Source organism: Hypanus sabinus, chromosome 12, assembly GCF_030144855.1.
Source record: "Hypanus sabinus isolate sHypSab1 chromosome 12, sHypSab1.hap1, whole genome shotgun sequence".
Classification (NCBI taxonomy): domain Eukaryota; kingdom Metazoa; phylum Chordata; class Chondrichthyes; order Myliobatiformes; family Dasyatidae; genus Hypanus; species Hypanus sabinus.
In genome coordinates this window covers 20,530,471-20,555,357 of record NC_082717.1, presented here as the reverse complement: position 1 = coordinate 20,555,357, position 24,887 = coordinate 20,530,471, and the positions used below count along the sequence as shown (strand labels likewise).

Here is a 24,887-nt window from a genome sequence, read left to right as displayed (position 1 = left end):
TTGAGGGACAACATTTTCATAAAGGGTATAGAGTGTATGGAACAAATTGCTGTAGAAAGTGGTAGAGGAGGGTGCAGTCATAAACAAGGGGAAATCTGCAGATGCTGGAAATCCAGGCAACACACACAAAATGCTGGAGGAACTCAGCAGGGCAGGCAGCATCTTCGAGGGGGTGGGGAAGTACAGTTGACATTTCTGGCCAAGACCCGTTGGCAAGACTAGAGGGAAAAACGATGGTTAGATTTAAAGGGTAGGGAGGGGGGAAAAGAGAAAACCAAGGTGAAACCAGGAAGTGGGGGTGAAGGAATGAGCTGAGAAGTTGATTGGTGAAAGAGACAGACAAGCCTGGAGAAGGGGGAGTCTAATAAGAGAAGACAGAAGGCCATGGAAGAGAGAAGAGGGGGGAGGAGCATCAGAGGGAGGCGATGGGCAGGCGAGGTGACAAGGTGAGAGAGGGAAAAGGGGATGGAAAATGCTGAAGGGGGGGGGGGTGTGGACATTACAGGATCTTCATGCCATCAGGTTGGAGGCTACCCAGACGGAATATAAGGTGTTGTTACTCCAACCTGAGTGTAGCCTCATCTTCACAGTAGAGGAGGCTGTGGATTGACATATCGGAATGGGAAGTGGGATTAAAATAGGTGGCCACTGAGAAATCCTGCTTCTTCTGGTAGATGGAGCGTAGGTGCTCAGCGAAGCAGCCACCCAGTCCATGTCAGGTGTCACTAATTACAGGGGGCCACACCTGGAGCATTGGACACAGTAGAGGACCACATTAGACTCTCAAGTGAAGTTTGCCTCACTTGGCTTGCAAGGATGCCAGGAGGGAAATCAATGGGGAGGAATGCATGGACAAAGGGGTCGTGTAGGGAGTGATCTCTGCAGAGAGCAGAAAGCGAGGAGGAGGGAAAGATGTGCTTGGAGGTGGGATCCTGTTGGAAGTGCCAGAAGTTCTGGACTCGGAGGCTGGTGCTGTGGTAAGTGAGGACAAGAGGAACCCTGTCCCTTGTAGGTTGGTGGAAGGATGCGGTTAGAACAGATATGTATGAAACTGTTGAGGGCAGCATTGATGGTTGAGAAAGGGAAGCCCTTTTTGAAAGAGGAGAACATCTTTGTTCTAAAGAAAATTGGATAGCTATAGGGAAAGGAAAGTTTTCAAGGGATATTTGCCAAAATACAGGCAAATGAGGCTTGGGCTGAAGGTCCTGTTTTGTGTTGATTCGCTCTAGAATAAGCATGGAATGAAAGCTAACTGTGGTAAGTTAGATCAGCTGCGATCTGGTGGAATCACAGTGCAAGTTCAAGGAGTCATGTAGTTTGTAAGTTGATATGTTAATATTGATGGTGACAAAATAATAAAATTTTCAAACTTTGAAAGTTCTGCTACCTGTGATCTGGTGAAGTAATGGTTGATGTTATGTTTTAAAATAGTATTGGAAATTATCAACTAATGAAGGTTTACACAAGTTGGGAAGTAGTATGTAGGGAAGATCTTGATGCTAACTTGTTTTCCTTCCTTTCCCATTATGACTGTTTCTCTTTCTTCAGACGCTCCTTGACAGGCTGAGAATGTCTGGCCTTTATTTCAGATTTACAACCTCTGTTTCATTTTATTTCCAAACTTTAGGAACACAGTTAAATGTCCTTTTGTACTTATTATGATGTTTCTATGGTTGTACTTGCAGGTCTGAATATGTTTTGGTACTGTAGTCACACTTTTTCACCACTGCAATTTTATTACTGATCTAATTACAAATTCCGTCTCTTTAGATTGCTGTATAACTGGTCCATGTCTCTTCCTTGCAACATGGTTCTGAAGAAAGCTGTAGACAGTCTGCTGTGTTCCATGTGTCATATCCATCCAAGCTACTTTTCTTTGCTCATGGGCTGGATGGGCATCAATCTGCCTCCTATACAAATGCAACACAGACTTTCAATGACTGATGACAGCAAGAAAGAGGATCTGGATTCTGGTTTAACAGATGACTCTAAGAATGCACAAGCACCAATTGCACTAAATGAATCCCATCTTGTTACACTTGCGGCAGCAACCCAGTCTCCAGAAGCAATTAAACAGCTCTTGGATTCTGGTTTACCTTCAATGCTTGTAAAGAGCTTAATCAGTTTCTGCTTCAATCATATTTCCAGTTTGGATTGTGCAATGCCTTCTGCGGAGGCTGCCACGGACAGAAACAAAAGGCATCATTCACAACAACGTGCAATCAGCAAAGTTCCCCTCACAGCTGACCTGGTGGCTCCTGTCCTCCGTTTTCTAACTGAAGTCGGCAACAGCCACACAATGAAGGACTGGTTAGGGGGACCTGAAGTAAACCCCTTATGGACTGCTCTCCTCTTCTTGTTGTGCCATTCTAGTAGTAGCAGTAATTCTGGGCACCACCACCAGAATGGGTCCCATCATGTTGGTTCCAGATATCTTCCTTCTGCCTCTTCACCTGCAGGTGTGGGATTAACCACTCAGCAGAGAACAGCAATTGAAAACTCAACAGTGGCATTCTTCTTGCAGTGCATTTCTTGTCATCCATATAATCAAAAATTAATGGCTCAGGTAATGTCAACAAAATATATTGTTTGCTACGTTTAGTTGATAGTTGAAACATTGTCTGAAGCATATAAATAGCATATGACTGAATTAGAGTCATGGAGCAACTTTTCATTGTATTTGCAACTTTTTATGCCTGGCTTAATGTGAAATTTTCCCCAGGGATGAAAAGAAGATACTTTCCCACCCTATCTTGTTCTAAATGTTTTGGTGCAAATGATATTCATGTTAGAACCTATTTCTGTCAATTATCCATGCCTTAGCCAGGATAATAAGTATTGGTGACTTATTTCTATGATTGATTGTAAGTTCTTCATGATCCCTAAATGTCCCAGCCAGAGTGATCTTGTCACTTTCAGAACTAGTAAGAACCAGTTACTTGGCTGTGGGCCTTATTGTATATGGACTAGACCAGCTCAGGATGAAGGTTCGCTGGAGGATCAGATGAATTTTCTGGTCATAATGAATGATTAGTGTTTTGTATCAGATTGATTTGATTTTTCTGAATTTAAAATCTCCAACTTCTACAAAGGGACTGAAGTTTGTCTAGTCATTAGTCCAAGCATTTGGATAGTGGTACAGCAACTTAACCACCATAGTTCTGTACACCGTAACTAATTAAATTACTCAGACATTTTTCAGAGCTAAAATTGTACAGTTAATTCTTTCTTGTTGATTCCACGTGCTAGTATTCTTCAATACCTCATCTTTGCTGTTAATTTTCCATTCTGGAATGAGTGATAAAACAAATTTGAATGTCATCAGATGACATCTAGGGCCATGTACTACTGGCAAATAGTGTAGAAAAGCAAGTAGAAGTTATTATTTCATTCCTCTATAGTTTTGGATTAATTCCCCCACCCCCACCCCATCTCATTTTTCTTTCCCAACTAAGGCCAACTCTGAATGGAGACTTGAGTGTGCTGGTGGTTTGTTACTCTGATACATATCCAAGCTCTTGAAGATGAAGCAGGATTTTTGGATGTTGATCATTTTTTTTCTGAATTGTTGTACTCTGCCCTGAAAGCTGCTATGGTATTGGTCATAACTGGACTGAGCCTGCCTCTAGCCTGATCAGCACATTGGAACTTGGGTGGCACAGTGCACAGTGTCTATCCTCTGATGTCCTGGCATTTTGAGAGAAGGAAACTTGCAGTCGAGTTTTACATTCTGTCAGATATCAAAAGACTGCAACCTCCAGCTGGATGATAGTGCATTGCAATAGATGCAACACCATCTGTCACTTAATTTTTTTGAGATTTCTTATTCAACTTTTACACAGATGTTTGAGACTCAGTGAAATTTCAGTAGTGAAAACTGAGGTTTTAATCATTATAAATGTATAGTCTCATTTTTAATTTGTTTACTTAAACACGGTTCAATATATTTTGCTGAATAAGGCTGGAATGTTGTGTCAGACTTTGTCAAATGGCAATTAACAACAAATATCAATAGACAAAAGCTAATTTAAAATTTGAATATTTTCAGGTTCTATGTGAACTATTCCAGTCAACACCTCAGCGGCCAAATATCCCAACATCAGGAAATATCTCTGGTTTTATCAGGAGGCTTTTCTTGCAGCTGATGTTGGAAGATGAAAAAGTGACTGTGTTTCTTCATTCCCCTTGCCCTGTAAGTACAAATGACATATATCTGTAAAGTTTATCAAAATAATCATGCATTTTTTTTAGTCTGTGAAAACAAACTGAGGGGATTCGTGTCAGGTAGCATCTGAAATGAACTGGAGTGAAATGGACAGGTTAAGGCCCTTAATCTATTCTGACTTTTGTTCAGCCAGATTAGATGTGCATATTAAACAAAGGAAGCGATAATATTTAGACTATGGAGTGAGGAGGAAAAGGGGATTCCACTTGCTTTGTTTGTGATATTGGAGAGGATTTAAACTGGTTTAGCAGGGGAATGTGAACTTCAAAGGGAATTTCAGGTGGGAATCTTCAGAAAGTATAAGTGTAATGAATGGTGAAGAAAAAGCAGTTAAAGGGTCAGAATTAAAAGCACGTGTGTGAATGCTTTTAGCATTTGCAGTAGAGTAAATGACACAAGTATCAGTGAGTGAGTGTAATCTCTTTGCTATTATGGAAATGTGTCTGCAAGGTGATCAAAACTAAATATTCTAGCATATTTGACATCAAGGGAAGACTGGCAAAAAGGAAAAGCTGGTAGTGGTACGGTAATAGCAAGGGAAGAGGTTAGTAACCTTGGCATGATAGATTGATACTGAAATAGATTGATTAAGGATGAGCTAGAAATAGCAGAGAGCTTAAAATGTTTGCAGAAAAGTCATCAAATTATGATATTCACCAATCCAGTATATGTAACAGGTACTATAGTATTGACAGGAGACTTTAAGCTTTTACAGATCAATATGTGAAGGAATTATCTAGGAAAAGACATTTTTTAATTTTTGTTTTGTAACTGTGGTTGAAAGAGATACAAGTCGATGCACAACTTGAATCTGAGAAACAAGGTTGCGGTAGATTGGGAGGTGATGTTAAAACGTGACAGGACAGGCAATTAAAGAAAAATGCACATGCTGCAAAGCAATTTTTAGGACACAGAAGTTTGAAAGTAGTTTATCTCTGGGTGACCTGATAAACTAATGGTGGTGTTAAATCAAAAGAAACATTTAAAGTTGTCAAAAAATAGTAAACCTAAGGATCGAGAAAACTTAAGAGTTCTGTAGAGGGTCAAGGATTTAATAAGGCAATGTACAATATAAATTTAGATTGGTGAGATAAAGACAAACATTAACACCTTTTATAAAAATAAAGTAGCGGTGAGTAGAAATGTGGGCTCTTTTATAGCAGACTGGCAAATTTATAAGAGGGGATAAGTAAATGGCAAAGGAATTAATGATTTTGTGCCAGTCTTCATGCAGGTCATTTTCTCTTACTGAAATGACTGGGTCTTGGACCAGCATCCTAGATTAGAAACATTATTCAGAATCCAGCTGAGAAAGAAGTTCCTTTGAGATTAGTGAACCTTAAGTATTCTCTACTCGGGATACAGTGGAAATAAAAAAGCACAGGAGAGATGGCAGATGCTAGTATTCTGAATCAATGCACAAATTGTTGAAGAAACTCAGTGGGTCAGGCAGCATTTATGGAGGAAAATGAACAGTTGATAGTTTAAGGCTATCGAGGAAGATGAGATTGTGTTGGAAATTATGTTGAGGTGGAAGATCAGCCATAGTCTTGCAGAATGTTGGAAAGAACCCAAATGACCATGGAGCCATCTTTTATAACTTAGCTATGGCAGTGTTTGGTAAATTCAATCATACATTGTATTCATGGAAACGATACTAGTGAACAAAGGTTCAAAGGCTCATTTTATTGTCAAAGTATGCGTGTACGATACTACTCTGATATTTGTCTTCTCCAGATAGCCACGAAATACAGTCAGACCATAGGAGTTGTTGAAAGAAAATACATCAACTCCCCATGCCCCAGCAAGAAAGACAAAAAGAAACACAACTTGCACATGACATATATTCTCGGCCCCTCGCCCCCTCACACTCAAAAACACACACCCCTTTGCAGTTCACCCACCTGCCAATCGGCCACAAGAAAGAAAACACTAAACGACTGAAGTTCAGAACAGCACATACAACAAGCTGGAGGAACTCAGCAGGTCGGGCAGCATCCGTGGAAATGACTAGTCCTGATAAAGGGTCTCAGCCCGAAACGTTGACTGCTTGTTTCCACGGATGCTGCCCGACCTGCTGAGTTCCTCCAGCTTGTATGTGTTGCTTTGACCCCAGCATCTGTAGTATACTTTGTGTTTATGATTAAGGTTCAGAGACATCTAAATGTTCTTGTGCATACCTTATCATAAAGTGATAGGTACTTCAAGTGATAATGAAGGCAAATGGCAAATTATCCTCTTTTACAGGGGGATTGGAGTTGAGAAGTAGGGAAATATTGCTTAATTTGTGTATGATGTTAGCAAAGCCACATTGAGAATACTGTGGAGAATTCTGTCTTCCTTAAGAAAGCATCTGCTCGTATTTGGAGCAGGCCCTGGCTAACTGCTAGTTTGAGAGGGTTGTCTGTCAGGAGTAGCTAATTCGTTAGAATTACATATATAGGAAGTGTTCAGGAATTTCTTCACAGAATTATGGAACTGGAAATGTCTGCCACAAAGGTTCATAGGGGCTTGATCATTAGAGATATTTAAAGAGAGAACATTTGTGTATTGGAGAATTAAGTGCCATGAAATTAGTGTAGGCGAGACCACAAGACATGAGAGTAAAATTAGGCCATTTGGCCTGTCCAGTCTGCTCCATCATTCCATTATGGCTGATTTAATATCTCTCTCAATCTTGTTTCCCCTGTCTTCTCCCTATAAACTTTGATGCCCTTATAAGAACCTATCAACTTCTGCTTTAAATATACCCAATGACTTGGCCACCATGGCTGTCTGCAGCAATGAATTACACAGATTCACCACCCTCTGGCTGAGGAAATTTTTCAGCTCTTTTCCAAAGGGATGTACTTGTCTTCTGAGTCTGTGACCTGAGGCTGAGAGGAGAGGTGTGATCATACTGAGTGACTAAACAGGAAAGAGCCTGTTGGCCTTTTAATGTTCCTATTTACTTATTGTTTTTTAATTTATTAAATGTCGGATAATGTTTAAATGGAGCAAATAAATAGATCAGCATCAACAATGTCTTAAATGATCTGAACACCACAAGTAGCTGAATAAAAAAATATTTAGTCAAGTAAGTAATAAAATCAGAACTTCATACTTTTTTATTAATCTAAGCCACTGTCCTGTTTAGGAAAGCAGATCATTTTGTTTTTGATAGTGCATCAACAATGGATGTAAATTCATAATGAAAAGTACAGGAACTTTTGTGAAATTAAATTTGTTCAATTTACTTTGCATTAATCACCAGTCATTACAGCTGAATAAGAGTACACCTGTTTCTGTTTCTTGCATCGGGAAGCATCCACTAGGTGGCTTCCTTAGACTATATGTTCATCAACACAGTCAAATTAGGAACTAAATAGTGTTGTGCCTTAGGATTGAAAGACATTGTTTTTCCTTGACTTTAACTGTTACATTTGGTTAACAAAGCTATCAAACATTTTGTGTTCTTTATTCAGCACTTTTGAGTTAGAGGGCATTACCTTCTTCAATTCAGTTCCCTTAATAGTAAAATATAAACACAAAGTACTAGAAATAATTAGGCCATGTAGAGAGGATAAATGTTTTGGGTCAGTGACATTTCATGTGAGGAAAAAATAGGGAAACAAGATTCAGTGATGGGGGTTGCAGAATGGAGAGCTGCACAATGAATCTGTAAAATGGAAAGCAGAAAAGAATAAATGTAAAAAGTGAGTGATTTTTTAAAAAAATGATAATACCTGCTCCCATCAGATCTGCAGATAATGCTTTCCAATCCTAATCATACATTGTATAAATAGATTTTACTCATGTTGATCTTAATTCACTTCCCTTTCATTGTATTTCTTTGATCTCTAGTCTTCTGACTCCACCAAAGGTACAGCCTTGCATTTCAGATATTTGTATCAAATCCTGCCTCATTGTTTCAAAAGAAAAATCTATTTAGAGCTCTCTGATCAATCTTTGTTCATATAGTTCCTCATCCCAGGGTGATTCTTGTAAATCTTTTTTGGACTCTCAGTAATGGCTATGAATCCCTAAATGTGGCAGTTGTGAATGTAACAACCCAGTTACTCCAGTTGAGGTCCTCTTTAAATCTTTTATAAAGGCTTAGCACAACTTCCCTTCTTTTATATTGTATGTCTCCTCATAAAGCCCGACATTGCGTTGGATTTGTTAAGTGTTTTTTCATTCTGCCTTGTTACTTGTCTTCCCTCCCACCTCCACCCACAAAGACATCTGCTCACTCCGACGCATGCTGTGGAACTGTTTGCTTTATTCTGTGTTGCCTGTCATTCTTTCAGCAAAATGCATCAGAGAGTTGTACAGCATCAAAACAGGCCCGTTAGTCATCCATCGTCTATGTCAACTATCATGCCAATCTACTGTATGCTACTCCATTAATTCCATATCTCTTTGCCCTGCTCATTCAGGTACTCAATGCCTCTTAAATGTAACTTTCCCTACCTTCACCACCAGCTCTCCAGATCATGTGGGGAACAGTTTACCCCATAGATCCCTTTTAAACCACCTTTCTTTCAACTTAAATCTATGCTGTCTGCTTCTAGACATCCTACCATAGAAAACAAACTCTGATTGTCTACCTGATTGTTTCTCATAATTTTATATGCATCCTATCATATCATCTCTTAACCTCTTTTACTCCAGGGAAAATATCCAATCTCTCTAATGTCTCCTGATAATTCAAACTCTCCAATCCAGAGAACATTCTGAATGTCATTTGAATCGGGAGCAAGTTACAGCTTGTGATTCAGCTGGGAGCTCAGAGAATTCGACCGTGTAGGTAGGATTTAAGCCTACCTGGTCAATACCTGTGGAGGAGGGGGAACTGCGCAGGCGCGAGTGACGTCAGCGTCGAGCGCGCACTTTAAAAGGCAGGACTTCTTTTCAGAGTGGTCATTTGAATCGGGAGCAAGTTACAACTTGTGATTCAGCTGGGAGCTCAGAGAATTCGACCGTGTAGGTAGGATTTAAGCCTACCTGGTCAATACCTGTGGAGGAGGGGGAACTGCGCAGGCGCGAGTGACGTCAGCGTCGAGCACGCACTTTAAAAGGCAGGACTTCTTTTCAGAGCGGGTAGCGGAGTCCGTGGAAGCAGAGTCCTGGGCTTTGGCTAAGTGGGCTTCGGCGTAAGGGGACTTCGGTAAGCCTGTGTGATTGCTCGCTGAGGGGAAGAAGGTAAGGTCGCTAGGTGCTTTTTAGACTTATTCTATTAATCCAGTTCAGGTATGGGGGAGACAGTCAGAGCAGTGGTGTGCTCCGTATGCAGTATGTGGGAGGTCAGGGTCAACACAGTTGTCCCTGATGACCACACCTGCAAAAGATGCGTCCAGCTGCAGCTCCTATCAGACCGAGTTAGGGAGTTGGAGCAGGAGCTGGATGAACTACGGATCATTCGGGAGGTGGAGGCAGAGATAGATAGGAGTTATCAGGAGGTAGTCACACCAAAAAACCAAGAAGTAGGCAGATGGGTGACGGTCCAGAGAGGCAGGGGGAGCAGGCAGAGAGAGCAGAGCACCCCTGCGGCCATTCCCATTAACAATAAGTATACTGTACTGGATACTGTTGATGGGGATGACCTACCAGGAATGAGTTGTAGTGGTCCTGCCTCTGGCACAGAGGTTGAACCCTCAACTAGGAAGGGGAGGAGGGAAGAGAAGAGAGCGATAGTTTTAGGGGATTCTATAGTCAGGGGGGCAGATAGGAGATTTTGTGGGGCAGATCGGGAGTCTCGGATGGTATGTTGCCTCCCTGGTGCCAGGGTCCGGGACATCTCAGATCGGGTGCAGGCTATTCTTGAGAACGAGGGCGTGAACCCAGATGTAGTGGTCCATGTAGGGACCAACGATGTAGGTAAGGTGAGTGAGGGGGTCCTGCTTAGAGAGTTCAGGGAGTTAGGAGTGAAGCTGAAAGGCAGGACCTCCAGGGTGACAATCTCGGGATTGCTACCTGTGCCACGTGCGAGTGAGGCGAAGAATAGAATGATTATGCACATTAATACGAGGCTGAGAGCATGGTGCAGGAAGGAAGGGTTCAGGTTTTTGGATAATTGGTCTTTGTTCCAGGGACATTGGGATCTGTTTCGAAGGGATGGTCTACATCTGAACCGGAGGTGTACTAACATTCTTGCAGGAGTGTTTGCCAGTGCTGCTCGGGGGGGGGGGTTTAAACTAGATGTGCAGGGGGCAGGGATCCAGATCCAGAGGGTTGGTCAGAAGGTGCATGGGGTTAAATGTGTACAAGATTTGGGTGATCTTGAGAAGGTCATCAAAATTCAGGGTGCAATTTGCCTGATGGAAGTTCAAGGAGCTGGGTTAGGTACAGTAGACAGTGTTTTAAGCAAAGAGAGGAGGAATGGGCTAAGAATTCTATACTTGAATGTGCATAGTGTCAGAAATAAGACAGATGAGCTTGAAGCTCAGATGAAAATGGGGAACTACGATATTGTTGGGATAACGGAGACATGGCTGCAAGGGGATCAGGCCTGGGAATTGAGTGTACCAGGGTATACGTGCTATCGTAGAGACAGAAATATGGGAAGAGGGGGTGGGGTGGCCCTGTTGGTGAGGAATGAGATTCAGTCCTTAGCAAGAGGTGACTTGGGAACAGGGGAAGTAGAGTCTGTGTGGATTGAGCTGAGAAACAGTAAGGGTAAAAAGACCCTAATGGGTGTTGTGTACAGGCCCCCAAACAGTAGCGTGGATATTGGGTACAAGTTGATTAGGGAGTTAACATTGGCATGTGCTAAAGGTAATGCAGTCATTATGGGAGATTTCAACATGCAGGTGGACTGGGAGAATCAGGTAGGTGCTGGACCCCAGGATAGGGAGTTTGTGGAGTGTCTAAGGGATGTATTTTTGGAACAGCTTGTGCTTGAGTCAACCAGGAACGAGGCTATTTTGGACTTGGTGATGTGTAATGAACAGGAATTGATAAGTGATCTTGAAGTAAAGGAGCCATTAGGAAGTAGTGATCATAACATGATAAGTTTTTGTCTACAATTTGAGAGGGATAGGGGCAGATCAGAGGTGTCAGTGTTGCAATTAAATAAAGGAGACTACGGAGCCATGAGGGAAGAGCTGGCCAAAGTTAAATGGGCGGATGCCCTGGCAGGAAAGACAGTGGATCAGCAGTGGCAGATATTCTTGGGCATAATACAAAAGATGCAAATGCAGTTCATTCCAATGAGAAGGAAGGATTCAAAGAGGGGGAAGGGGCCACAGTGGTTGACAAAGGAAGTCAGAGATTGTATAGCATTAAAGAAAAAGAAGTATGACAGGGCTAAGATGAGTGGGAATACAGATGATTGGGAAAGTTTTAAGGAACAGCAGATCTTAACTAAAAGAGCAATACGGAGAGAAAAAATCAGGTATGAGCTCAGTCTAGCCAGGAATATAAAAGGGGATAGCAAAAGCTTTTTTAGCTATATGAAGAGAAAGAAGATAGTTAAGAACAATGTTGGCCCCTTGAAGAATGAATTGGGAGAAATTGTTATGGGAAACAGGGAAATGGCAACAGAATTTAATGCTTACTTTAGATCTGTCTTCACCAGGGAGGACACAAGCAATCTCCCAGATGTATGGATGGGCCAGGGTCATAAGATATCAGAGGAATTGAGACAGATTGACATTAGGAAAGAAACTGTGATGAGTAGACTGGTAGGACTGAAGGCTAATAAATCCCCGGGTCCAGATGGTCTGCATCCGAGGGTTCTAAAAGAGGTGGCTCAGGAAATTGCAGATGCATTGGTAATCATTTTCCAATGTTCCTTAGATTCAGGATCAGTTCCTGAAGATTGGAGAGTGGCTAATGTTGTCCCACTTTTCAAGAAGGGAGGGAAGGAGAAAACGGAGAACTATCGCCCTGTTAGCCTAACGTCAGTCGTGGGGAAGATGCTTGAGTCCATTATTAAGGACGAAATAGTGGCACATCTAGATGGCAGAAATAGGATTAGGCCGAGCCAGCATGGATTTACCAAATCATGCTTGACTAATCTGTTGGAGTTTTTTGAGGGTGTAACAAGGATGTTAGACGAGGGTAAGCCAGTGGATGTTGTGTACCTAGATTTTCAGAAGGCATTCGATAAGGTGCCACATAGGAGATTGGTGAGTAAAATCAGAGCTCATGGCATTGGGGGCAGGGTTTCAACATGGATAGAAAACTGGTTGGCAGATAGAAAGCAAAGGGTAGCAGTGAATGGGTGTTTCTCAGACTGGCTGGAGGTGACTAGTGGGGTACCACAGGGCTCTGTATTGGGACCACAGCTCTTTACGATTTATGTCAATGATTTAGATGAGGGCATTGAAAACTATATCAGCAAGTTTGCTGACGATACTAAACTAGGTGGCAGTGTGACATGCGAAGAGGACGTTAGGAGAATACAGGGAGACTTGGATAGGCTGAGTGAGTGGGCAGATACTTGGCAGATGTCATTCAATGTGAATAAATGTGAAGTTATCCACTTTGGAAGCTGGAACATGAGGGCAGAGTATTGTCTGAACGGTGTCGAGTTAGGTAAGGGAGAAATGCAAAGAGACCTAGGAGTCCTAGTTCACCAGTCAATGAAGGTGAATGAGCAAGTGCAACAGGCAGTGAAGAGGGCAAATGGAATGTTGGCCTTTGTTACAAGGGGAATTGAATACAAGAGCAAGGATGTTCTTTTGCATTTGTACAGGGCCCTGGTGAGACCACACCTGGAATATTGTGTACAGTTTTGGTCTCCAGGTTTAAGGAAGGACATTCTGGCAATTGAGGAAGTGCAGCGTAGATTCACTAGGTTGATTCCTGGGATGGCAGGGCTGTCTTATGCAGAGAGATTGGAGAGATTGAGCTTGTACACGCTGGAATTGAGGAGATTGAGAGGGGATCTGATTGAAACGTTTAAGATAATTAAAGGATTTGATAGGATTGAGGCAGGTAATATGTTCCAGATGTTGGGAGAGTCCAGTACCAGAGGGCATGGATTGAGAATAAGAGGTCAGTTATTTAAAACAGAGTTGAGGAAGAGCTTCTTCTCCCAGAGAGTTGTGGAGGTGTGGAATGCACTGCCTCGGAAGACGGTGGAGGCCAATTCTCTGGATGCTTTCAAGAAGGAGCTGGATAGATATCTGATGGATAGGGGAATCAAGGGATATGAGGACAAGGCAGGGACTGGGTATTGATAGTGAATGATCAGCCATGATCTCAGAATGGCGGTGCAGACTCGAGGGGCCGAATGGTCTACTTCTGCACCTATTGTCTATTGTCTATTCTTGTGAATCATTCTGCATCCCCTCAGACTAAATCACTTCCTTTCTTTGGTGTAGTCACCAGAAATTCCATTTTTAGGCATCTTTGTGCTTGTACTCCAAGCTATTTCTGTTCCCCAAGGTCCTGCTGTTTGCAGTATATGTCTTTAACTTCCTAAAATGTGACACTTTGCACTTGTCAGGGTTAAGTTTCATCTGGTGCTCCCTTGTTCACTTTCTCAGTTCATATGGTACTGTATCATAAAAGGCAGGACCAACAGACTCTGGGACAGCTTACTCCACCAGGTCATCAGACTGATTAACTCATGCTGATTTGAGTGTATTTCTATGTTACATTGACTGTTCTATTTATTATAAATTATTGTAAATTACTATTATTGCACATTTGGATGGAGACGTGAAAATTTTTACTACTCATGTATGTGAAGGATATAAGAAATAATGTCAATTCAATTCAATGACCTTCTTCAACATCCTTCTTCACTGTCTGATATCCCACCATCTTTGATGTTATTTGCTAACTTATTAAACATGTCACCTACTTTCTATTGCAAATCATCACTATATATGATCAACAAAGTACCCAATGTCAGACACTGCAGCACACCACTGCTTACAGGATTCCAATTGGGAGAAAAAACACTACACTACCACCTCCTAGTGGTTGACTACCACCAAGTCAGTTTGCCAAATCTGCCTAGATCCCATTTGATTCAACTTTCTGGAGCAGCCTACTATGTGAGACCTTGTCTAAAGTCCACAAGAGTAATTTGCCATCCTGCCCTTGTCTGTCCTCTTGATCACCTCTTCAAAATCACTGTCAAATTCATGAAATTCAGAAAGGTGGAAAATCATGTCAGCCCTTGTCTTTCCAAATGGAAGTAAATCCTGTCTCTCCCTATCCTTTCCAGTAACTTGCTCACCATTGATGTAAGGCTCACCAGCCTGTAAGGCTTAACACTGCTGCTGTTCTGAAATAAAGCCACAATGTTAGCTATGCATTGGTTTTCTGGTACTTCTCCTGTGGCTAATGAAGTTACCAAGATCTCTGCCATGGATCCTTGACTTTTCATGACTTCCTTGGATGTGTCTGTTCAGGCCCTGAAGATTTAATACCGTTGTGTGTTTCAAGTTCTCATTGGGCAGGCAGTCTCAAAACTGAGTTAACTTGTCGATTTCTACTTGGGCTCTTTGTATAATAACCAACTTGGAGTTGCTTTTTTTTAAAACAAAATTGTGATCTGTGATTTTTTTTTTACAGCTTTATAAAGGTCGAATTAATGCCACTAGCCATGTGATTCAACATCCCATGTATGGAGCTGGGCATAAATATCGAACTCTTCATTTGCCAATTTCAACTACATTAGCGGAAGTTTTGGACCGTGTATCAGGTAGGTAAATTTATTTGATGCAAAGTTCTTGTTGCAAAAACTAGTAAAATTATGTTAATCCAAAATGTAGCTGTGACATTTAAGTCCCTGATACAAAAAGAGCTTTGCTATAAATTCCATTAATTACTATAATGTAGAAGATTATAAAGAAATGATTCATTCTGGATGTGCTTAGGTGGTTAATTTCATATATTGTTTGCAAGACTGTAAATAATTAGGTTAGTGTATATACACCCTTGTGACAGATTGCATTCTTACAAATTAAGTAAAAAAATGAAATTGCTAAAATAGAAATGTGGAATTTTTCTTGCATTTACAGCTATACTTGATCAATGCTGGTGGGCCATAGAATATCATTAAGGTGGTGATTTTAATTTTGTTAATTTCTGTGCTCATGTTTTCACCAGAAGTAGGAAATGTTGATTTACTCTGTCGCTATTGGATGCCTTTTCATTTTCTATGCTAACAGAAACATACTCTTCTTTATCAATTAGTGTAGTAATTCTAATAAAGTTCAAAGTAAATTTATTATCAAGGTACATATATATCACCATATACAATCCTGAGATTTGTTTCTTTGCGGGCATATTCAGTAAATCCAAGAAACATAATAAAATCAAAGAAAGACTGCATCCATTAGGGTGAACAAACAACTAATGTGCAAAAGACAACTAATTGTGCAACTACAAGAGATGAAAAGATAATTAAACTCAAATATCAAAACGTGAAATGAAGAGTCCTTGAAAAATGAATCCATAGATTGTACAATTATGCTAACAATCAGAAGTGTTAAGTGTTTCATTGTCCATGTTGCACCAGATAATTGCAAGGGAACGTGTTCTTTCAGACTTTTAATGGTTAGTGTTTTTTTCATTTGAATTAAGTAATGTAGAGCAAATTTTATGAAATATGAATACAGTAGTTGATAATACAGGTTGACCACCACAAATCTGGAGTGATTGGGACCTGTGCAGTGTTGGATTAGTGATTTTGTAAAATCACAGGTAGTTAGGTTAGGATTAAATAAACAAGCACCTCTAACCCATTTGATCACCTCACCCTACCTCTAAAGTACCCTGTAAATACTGAAAGTTCGTGAATAAAGAAAAAAGAAACGACAAATGAAAAACAAGTGAACTGCTTGGGGCTTAAATTTTTCATCAGAAGCTAACTTAGTGAACTCATCAACAAACTCCGCAGCTGCTTCCGTGTCTGCTGACTGTTTTTCACCAGGAACTGCATGAAATTTTGTCTTGTTGCTGTTTGAAGTGCTGAAGCCACCCTTCTCTGTTATCACACTCGTAATCCAGTCCGAATTCTTCATGAAGTAATTTCACTTGTTCCTTCACCGTCTCTCCTGAGAGCTCTACACCTTTGCTGACATGGAGTTTAAACCATTTTATGAGAATTTTATTTAGTTGTGAACATCTTCCATCTTTAATTGTTTTCCTTGTGCACATTTTTTTTGATTCGCTGTCAGTAAAGAACTGGAGCAATTTTTCCTTTTTATTTCTCTATATCATAAACTATGGAAGGGCCAATTTTATACAAGTCACACATGCTTTTCACAGACACACCACTGTCGAGTTTTTTCAGAAATTCCACCTTGTATAAATAACATATGGTGTTTGCACTTTGCACCATGAGAAGCACTTCCTTTATTCAATGAAGACATGACTGGAGCGAGATAAACACAAGTTATAAATATCGATACAGGATAACAGAGGAATGACTTGCTTCTTTTAAAGACTGTGCCAACAGCTGAGGCTACTATTGGGGCCACCAAAACAGTGGCAATAGGTTTGTGCAGTGACGCAGGATATTTGAAATTTAGCTAGCAAAAATGATTATGTCCGAACTAGTGGTAGAACCGGATTACGGATTGCTGGCTTCAGTGTGGTTGACTTCTACTTTGTTAATATCCAGTGCTGGTTTTATATGTTACCACTTCTGATCAACTTTAACAATTCTTTAAAGTTTGCTCTTCCCTGCAATACAAGAGTGTGCCCGTTAAGTGAATAAAAGCATTAGTGCCTTGTGCCGCAGTAAGATTGAAGGACAAATTATTTGTATTCAAAAGATCATATTTCAATATCGCATGTTCATTTACCAATTGCAGATATTTCTTAATGGTTACTGGAAGTAGAGAGATTTTCTTTTCATAGATATTGGAGTGTTTGTCTTGACATCTGTTTTTGCTTTGTCTTTGTTTGCACATTAGATACACCAAGTATAACTGCTAAATTGATTAGTGAGCAAAAAGAGGAAAAGGAGAAAAGGAACCAGGAGGAGAAGGACAAGTTGAAGAATGACAATGGGTTCCAGGACAACTACAGTGTTGTTGTTGCCTCAGGTAATTAATGGTGACATTCATGTGGGATTGCGTAATTTTGCTTCATTGTTTTGAGTCCCTCATTCCCTTCAGATAGCCAGAGAAAGAGTTCAGTGACTTTTTGATTGATTTTGGAATAGAGAGTAATTGTGAATAGGATTTAGAGTGAAGTGTTTCTTGTTGCAGATTAAATGTTATTACTTTGGCCTTTTTAACAGAGATTGTTTCAGCCATCAAAATAGATTGTAGTGAAATAATTTTGTTTGAAGCATGTGTTTGGTTTTAGTGTTTAAAGCATAGGTTTTCTGTATTATATTACTATAGATTTGATTTAGGCTTTATGGTCTTCAAATAAGTCCTCTGCATTAGTCAACAACTAAAGTGGCCATATTGACTGACCCTGCTATCCTGCAAATTCTTTTAGTTTGATTCCTGCACTAATTTGAGGTTGCTTGACTAAATAAATGTCTTGTGGTCTTATAAATTCAGTGTAAAATGCCAATACACAAAATAGAGGGCCATTGATGCAATAATCCTTGTTCAATTTCATTGATTTTTGCAGACGTGGGCACTTCACTATAAACCAGGTTACCCAGTCACAATCTGTGGGTTAATTTCCTTTTTCTCATCCTCTTTTGTGGCACGTGGCCAAGTGGTTAAGGCATTGGACTAGCGATCTGAAGGTTGTGAGTTCGAGCCTCAGCTGAGACAGCGTTTTATGTCCTTGAGCAAGGCACTTAACCACACAATGCTCCAGTCCACTCAGCTGAAAGTGGGTACCAGCAAAATGCTGGGGGTTAACCTCGCGATAGACTGGCGTCCTATCTGGGGGGAGGAATCTGGTACTCTCAGTCACTTCACGCCATGGAAACCGGCATAAGCACCATCCTGATGAGCCTATAAGACTCAGGATAGACTTTAACTTTAACATCCTCTTTTCAAGTAGGTTTTCATCAAGCAAATCTCATGCAACTGATCCTGGCAGCAAATGTGGGCAGTTGAGTTTAGAGCAGCATTTGACATTTTCCGAACCATTTTATTTCCCCATCAATCTCTGATATTTTCTGTATTAGTGTGGTAGTCACACAGACATGAGAAAATCAGAAGATGCTGGAAATCCAAAGCAACACACACAAAATGCTGGAGGAACTCCTCAGGTCAGGCAGCATCTATTGAAAAGAGTAAACAATTGACATTTCGGGCCAAGGCCCTTCATCAGGACTGGAAAGGAAGGGGAGAAGTCAGAGTAAGATGATGGGGGGAGGGGAGGAAGATGTACAAGGTGGCAGATGATGGCTGAAACCGGGGAGGGAGTGAATTAAGAGCTGGGAATTTGGTTGGTGAAAGAGATAAATGGCTGGAGAAGGGGTGTCGGATTGGGAAGGACAGAAGACCATGGAGGAAAGGAGAAGGGGAGGTGAGAGAGGGGAATGGGAAGGAATGAAGGAGAGGAGGGAGAGGCAATAACCTGAAGTTCGAGAAATCAATGTTTGTGCCATCTGGTTGGAAGCTACCCAGACAGACTATAACGTGTCGGTCCTCCAAGCTGAGTGGCCTCATCACAGCAGTAGAGGAGGCCATGTACTGACGTGTCGGAATGGGGCGTAGAATTGAAATGGGTAGTCAACGGGAGAGCCTTCTTTTTCTGGCAGATGGAGCAAAGGTGCCTGGTGAAGTGGTCTCACTGATATTCAGCAGGCCACACCAAGAGCACTGCATATAGTAGATGATCCCAACAGACTCGCAGCTGAAGCACCTGGAAGGACTGTTTGGGGCCCTGAATGTTAGTGAGGGAGGAGGTGTAGGAGCAACTGTGGCATTTATTCTGCTTGCAAGGGTAAGCGTCAGGAGGGAGATCACTGGTGAGGTCCACTTGCAATGATAAGTACCAGGAGGGTGATCCATGGGGAGTGTGATGGTTGTGCTTTTCTCATCCAAGCAAAGCTTACTGAGCACCTGCCTGCTACGTTGATGATCTTTGATTGAAAATATTAAATACGACTTTGGGACCACATGGTCGTGCCCTCTGCACTCTGGGTTAGATTTTACTGGACGTGGTTCATATAAAAGAAAACCTCTGCAGTTGATGTGTTTAAATTCGCCAGAACTTTTTCTTCCATGCAACATTGTGCACTTGTAAATTTTTAAAAAAAATTGGATCCTGACTTCAGCTTTCAGCAATTTTGCCTCTTGTACATGCATTCCAGTAACACCAGGCTGATACATTCTATGAATACCATATAAATTCAATTTATCTTGGAGAGTGCAAGTTTTGGAACTTAATTTTTAATTAAACAGACTTTCATTTTAATTTGGGTGCAAGAAAATATGTAACAACAGTTCAGTATTTTAACCTTCAATTTTCATGTTGACATGCCATTAGTTTGTGTCTCCTTTGTTTTGTTTGATTGCTACGGAGAAGATGTGCTTTAATGGTTTAGTTTATTAGAATACATCAGTCTTAATTTTGGAATTTTGCTAATTTTCAAGATACTTGTGTGGAATATACGTTGGATCAGTTTGCTTCTTTCTGACTGGTACTGCTTCTCCACACATCAACGTTTACGTTATCTCTTGAATATTGAAATTTGTTTGTTGGTTTGGACTTTGTTTTTATACCATCAAATACTAACAATGGCAGATTACTGCTACCATAATTATTAATAAGCATGCTCTGTAACTTGCTGTTTAGGTTTAAAATAAATGAACATTTGTCTTGAGTATGTGTCACCAGCTCTACACTGTTTCATACTTTAACAGGTCTGAAGTCTCAGTCAAAAAGAGCTGTTTCATCTACGCCCCCACGACCACCATCCAGGAGAGGAAGAGTGATGACTGATAAATTGGCAACGGCTTCCTCTTCTTCAGAATCTACTAACAAAACAATTAGTGTCCCTGTGTTCCATCTGTATCACAGGCTTTTACAAGGTGAGTAAGTACTACAAGAAGGTTATTAATAAGGCATTGGAACCCTTTAGATATTATGGTTGTATAGCATAGAATCGGGCCATTCACCCAAGCTGTCTGTGATACCCAAATGTACTCATCTCATTTGCCTACATTTGGTCTGTATACTTTTTCTCCCATCCTTTCCAAATACTTGTACAATTGCCTTTAAAATGTAATTGCATCTGCCTTAACCACTCCTCTGGTAACTTGTTCCATATAACTGCCACTCTCTGTGGAAAATTTTACCCCCCAGATAGTCTTTAACTGTATTCCATCGTAACCTATCCCCTCCAGTTTAAGACTTCCCTACCCAAAGCAAAAGAGTCTATCACTCTGAACTATGCCCTCATAATTTCTTAATTCCCTATAAGGTCTTCCTTCCGCTTCCTACTTCTAATGAGTATAAATTCAGCCTAACTGATCTCACCGTATAACTACAGCCCTCCATTCCAGGCAACATTGTACTGAATCTTTTCTGTACTCTTTCTAATGCTGTCACATTCTTCCTGAAATGTAGCAGATCAACTTTTCTACCCAGTGCCTCAGTCTATGAAGCCAAGATGCTGAATGTTTGCTGCCTTCCTCTAGGCTGTGAAACTAATTAATGTCCTGCCACCACCAAGATCATGTCACTAGGGCAGTGAGCTGTTTGTCATTACTATTGTGTTTATTGTTTACCTCTGCACAGTTTACGTACATTTTGAATTGTATTTCATAATATTTGTGGTACAATTTTGTTTGTAATGTATGTATTGTGGGTGCATTGTGGTCCAGGAGGAACCGTGCTTCATTTGGTTGTATATTTGTAAAGACAGATGACAGTAAACTTGAATGCTAGCTTCACTACCTTTTTTTCACATCTGTCATCACTTTCAGAGAAGTATGAACTTGTCCCTGTGTACATCAACACTCCTGCTTTCTCCGCCATTTGTTCGAGTATTTGATGTCCTGAAATGCATTAACCTCATACCTGTCTCTGCCTCTCTCCTTTGCTTCCTAGCTTCCAATTAAACTTGCAGTCTCTGCCCTGGTTCGGTACTTATTGTTCCCACTCCTTGGTTTGGCTGCACATTTAACCACATTCCTGAACTACGGATGTGTTTCTAGTTACATTCCTGACCCCTAGCTCCAGCCAATCAAGGCAATATGACAATAGCCCCAGTTAAAGTTCTGGCACCTATTAGATTATAACATGTTCCATACAAGAGACCAGAACTTTTATAATACCTCTATCTTGTGGCAGTTACTGATGACTCCTGTATTATTACATTGTACTATATTTTTTGTATCAACCTGCTCTCCAGTCATCAACATCAACAAGATGTAAGATACTCAATGTCAGAACTCACCAGGGCCATCCAGTTAAGGTTGTCATTAGGCAGTAAGTCATAGATGTCCAGTCTACAGGAGCAGTAAAGTGTCCACAACTTAATTGGCCTTCATGACGTCTGCCATATTTGGCTGTTGTTAAAAAATTCTAAGCATCTCTACAGAGGAGATCCGGGGCACTTTTAATGAAAATATTGTAAGTTGGAGATCGAGGAACTAATTAATTAGCTGCAAATATGAGGTGTTGTTGGATTTAGTAGCTCCTCTGTTCTCCAACTGTGGGGGAAAATTACACCACAGGCACCTAGAGACAAGAGGTCCAGGTGAAAATCGATAACCTAAACAACAGATGAGCGGTGAAGAGAGTGCAGGAATCTTGTCAACTCCGACAACCTTGACATAACTGGATTCCTCAACGTTATGAAAAGCCATCTATAGCCAAACCCACAAGACCCCCAGCCCAGCCCACTGAGAACCAGCAATGGACTAACTTATTAGAGTTTGGCAATCATTGCAAACAGGAAGGTTCAAAGCCCTCAGCCAATATCTTACTCTTGACGCTCGGCACTAATTTACAGCAAATTCTTTTCAGACCAGTCTTGTCACTCCTGATCTATGATGTCAAACACCCTGACGCAGCCAGAAAAATAGCAAAGTGTCTCAAGCGCATGCTGCCAAATCTGAAATCCTAAACTTAGTGGTGAAGAGCTTCAGTCACAAAACCATAATCTCATTGTCCACATCCGGAATGAGGAGGAAATACCAATAAACCATATATGCTATAATATTGATCATCTTCGTGAAAGAAGACAACACTGATAACTACAGATAAGTTCTTCTGAACTGCCTCCTCCCAGTGGTTGAAGAGCTGCTCTTGAGTTGCAGTTTGGATTTCTTCCATCTGGAGCTGGGATTCTCAACCTTTTTTATGCCATGAGCCCCTATTGTTAACCAAGAGAACCCCAATCAAGAGGTATGAACGTGGTCTTTAGTGTGACAATTTCCATGAAATGTGTATGAGGTAGTGCCAGTATACTACCTTGATTCAGCCTTTAAGCAGGGATTGTGGCACACAATCCACAAGCTTGGCTGCTCGTTTTGTGTTTGATCCATGATGACCTGATAAGAACCAACATGGGCCAATCTCAGTGAAGCTCACTGTCGCTGTCATGGTCAGAATGCTTCTTAAAAAATTTTCTTGGCATAATGTTACTTCCAACAAATTTCTCGTGTACGGGCAGTCCAAATTTGAGGTAATCTGAACTTCAGTAGTTGAGCTTCATTATGCCAGCCATACTTGTATCTTCACATGGGGAAGCAACTTTTAAACCATGTTGACTCATTCTCTGAAGCATACAAAAGGAAGAGCTTTGCAGTTAACTGTTACAAGACAAAGATCCATAAACAGCCTGAACATCTACCATGTTGCCTTCTGACAGGAAGACCCTGTACTTGGCAAAGGAAATCAGAATCAGGTTTATTATCACCAGGATGTGTCGTGAAATTTGTTAAGTTAGCAGCAGTAGTTCAGTACAATACAGAATATAGAAGAAAAAAAATAATAGTATTAAATAAGTAAATCAACTACAATATACGTATATTGAATAGATTAAAAATTGTAGAAAAAAAACCAGAAATAATATATATTGAAAAAGGATCAATGTCCATTTAGGAATCGGATGGCAGAGGGAAAGAAGCTGTTTCTGAATCCCTGAGTGTGTGCCTTCAGATTTCTGTACCTCCTACCTGATGGTAACAGTGAGAAAAGGGCATGCCCTGGGTGCTGGAGGTCCTTAATAATGGTGCTGCCCTTCTGAGACACTGCTCCTTGAAGATGTCCTGGGTACTTTGTAGGCTAGTACCCAAGATGGAGCTGACTAAATTTACAACCCTCTGTAGCTTTATTTCGGTCCTGTGCAGTAGGACCGCCCCCCCCCCCCCCCATACCAGACAGTGATGCAGCCTGTCAGAATGCTATCCATGGTATATCTATAGAAGTTTTTGAGTGTATTTGTTGACATGCCAAATCTCTTCAAACTCCTAATAAAGTATAGCCACTGTCTTGACTTTTTTATAACTACATCGATATGTTGGGGCCAGGTTAGATTGTCAGAGGTCTTGACACCCAAGAACTCAGAACTGCTCACTCTCTCCACTTTTGATCCCTCTATGAAGATTGGTATGTGTTCCTTCATCTTACCCTTCCTGAAGTCCAAAATCAGCTCTTTTGTCTTACTGACGTTGAGTGTCAGGTTGTTGCTGTGACACCACTCCACTTGTTGGCACATCTCACTCCTGTAGGCTTTCTCGTCACCATCTGAGACTCTACCAACAATGGTTGTATGATCAGCAAATTTATGAGTGGTACTTGAGCTATGTCTAGCAACTCATTCTATCTCCACAGACTTCAAATTCATTGGAAGGTTAAGGGATCATTGCCAGTGTCCTTTCCCAGGCAAAGGCCCAAGCTGCATTCAGTCAGCTCTTAGGTGATCCACACGATTTGTACGTTTGACAGTAGACACAAGCTCAAATAGACTGAGTTCTGTATTGCAAAGAGGTGAACAGAGAAGACTTGAAGTAACTCAGGACCTCCTTGATGCATTGTCTTTGGTAATTCCTGTTTAAAGTGGAAAAAGCATTTGGTACAGTATTGAGAACCTTGAGTTCATGCTTAGGGCATGCACCACCTCGCATATTATCCTCTTGGCCAACAACTTGCCATTCTTTAGAAGTTGCTATTTACAGCTCATTCATAATTGGCTGCAAAACTGGAATGGAAGCAAATCCAGAATGAGAAGAGGGGATTATTCCTTTGAAGATGATTATAAATTAACATGTGACAGAAAGGTTGTAATTATAAAATCATGACCACTGGGGAAATATCCATTTAATATTTCTTTTATCCAATCAAAGATGCTATATTTTCCTTTTCACCAGACCTAGAGAGGTATATCCAGGGATTGTGATAGACAAGTCTGAGAGCAGTCGATGGTTGACTTAATGGGACATATCTGATAACCTTGGCTACAGAGGACTTTGCAAAGTCACTTGGGGTATCAGTTTAATGCAACTAAACCATTTTGAGAAGAATTCAAGAGTAATTGGAGATGGCATTTGAGTAACAAACTGGTCAGATTTTGTGGGGTGAACTGATTGTTTTTTCTGACAGTTTCATGATAATTATGTTGGATGTTAGAATTTGTTTTAAAAAAAAATGAAAAGAAGTTGAACTGCCAATGTTCTGTGTAGTTATTTCATGTTAGTGGATTACTAACTAGTAACAGAACTATGACATTACCACTTCAACACACATTAATCTGAACCTTCTGCCATGATTTACGCAGTTAATCTGCTGTTGTGGAGAGAGCCGCGTTATTTCATGGTTAATTTGTTAAGCTAACGAG

At 40.8% G+C, this 24,887-nt stretch overlaps 1 protein-coding gene across 8 annotated transcripts in view; it reads left to right on the top strand.

Moving 5' to 3' along the window:
- Positions 1-24,887, top strand: part of birc6 (baculoviral IAP repeat containing 6) — a 253,706-nt gene that overhangs the window by 152,711 nt on the left and 76,108 nt on the right. For all 8 annotated transcript variants that reach the window (XM_059985630.1, XM_059985634.1, XM_059985633.1 and 5 more), the window contains 5 exons: positions 1,771-2,566; positions 4,049-4,192; positions 14,741-14,870; positions 17,092-17,223; positions 19,963-20,130. In XM_059985630.1, the coding sequence (XP_059841613.1) occupies positions 1,771-2,566; positions 4,049-4,192; positions 14,741-14,870; positions 17,092-17,223; positions 19,963-20,130 (1,370 nt within the window). The remainder of the gene's footprint in view (positions 1-1,770; positions 2,567-4,048; positions 4,193-14,740; positions 14,871-17,091; positions 17,224-19,962; positions 20,131-24,887) is intronic.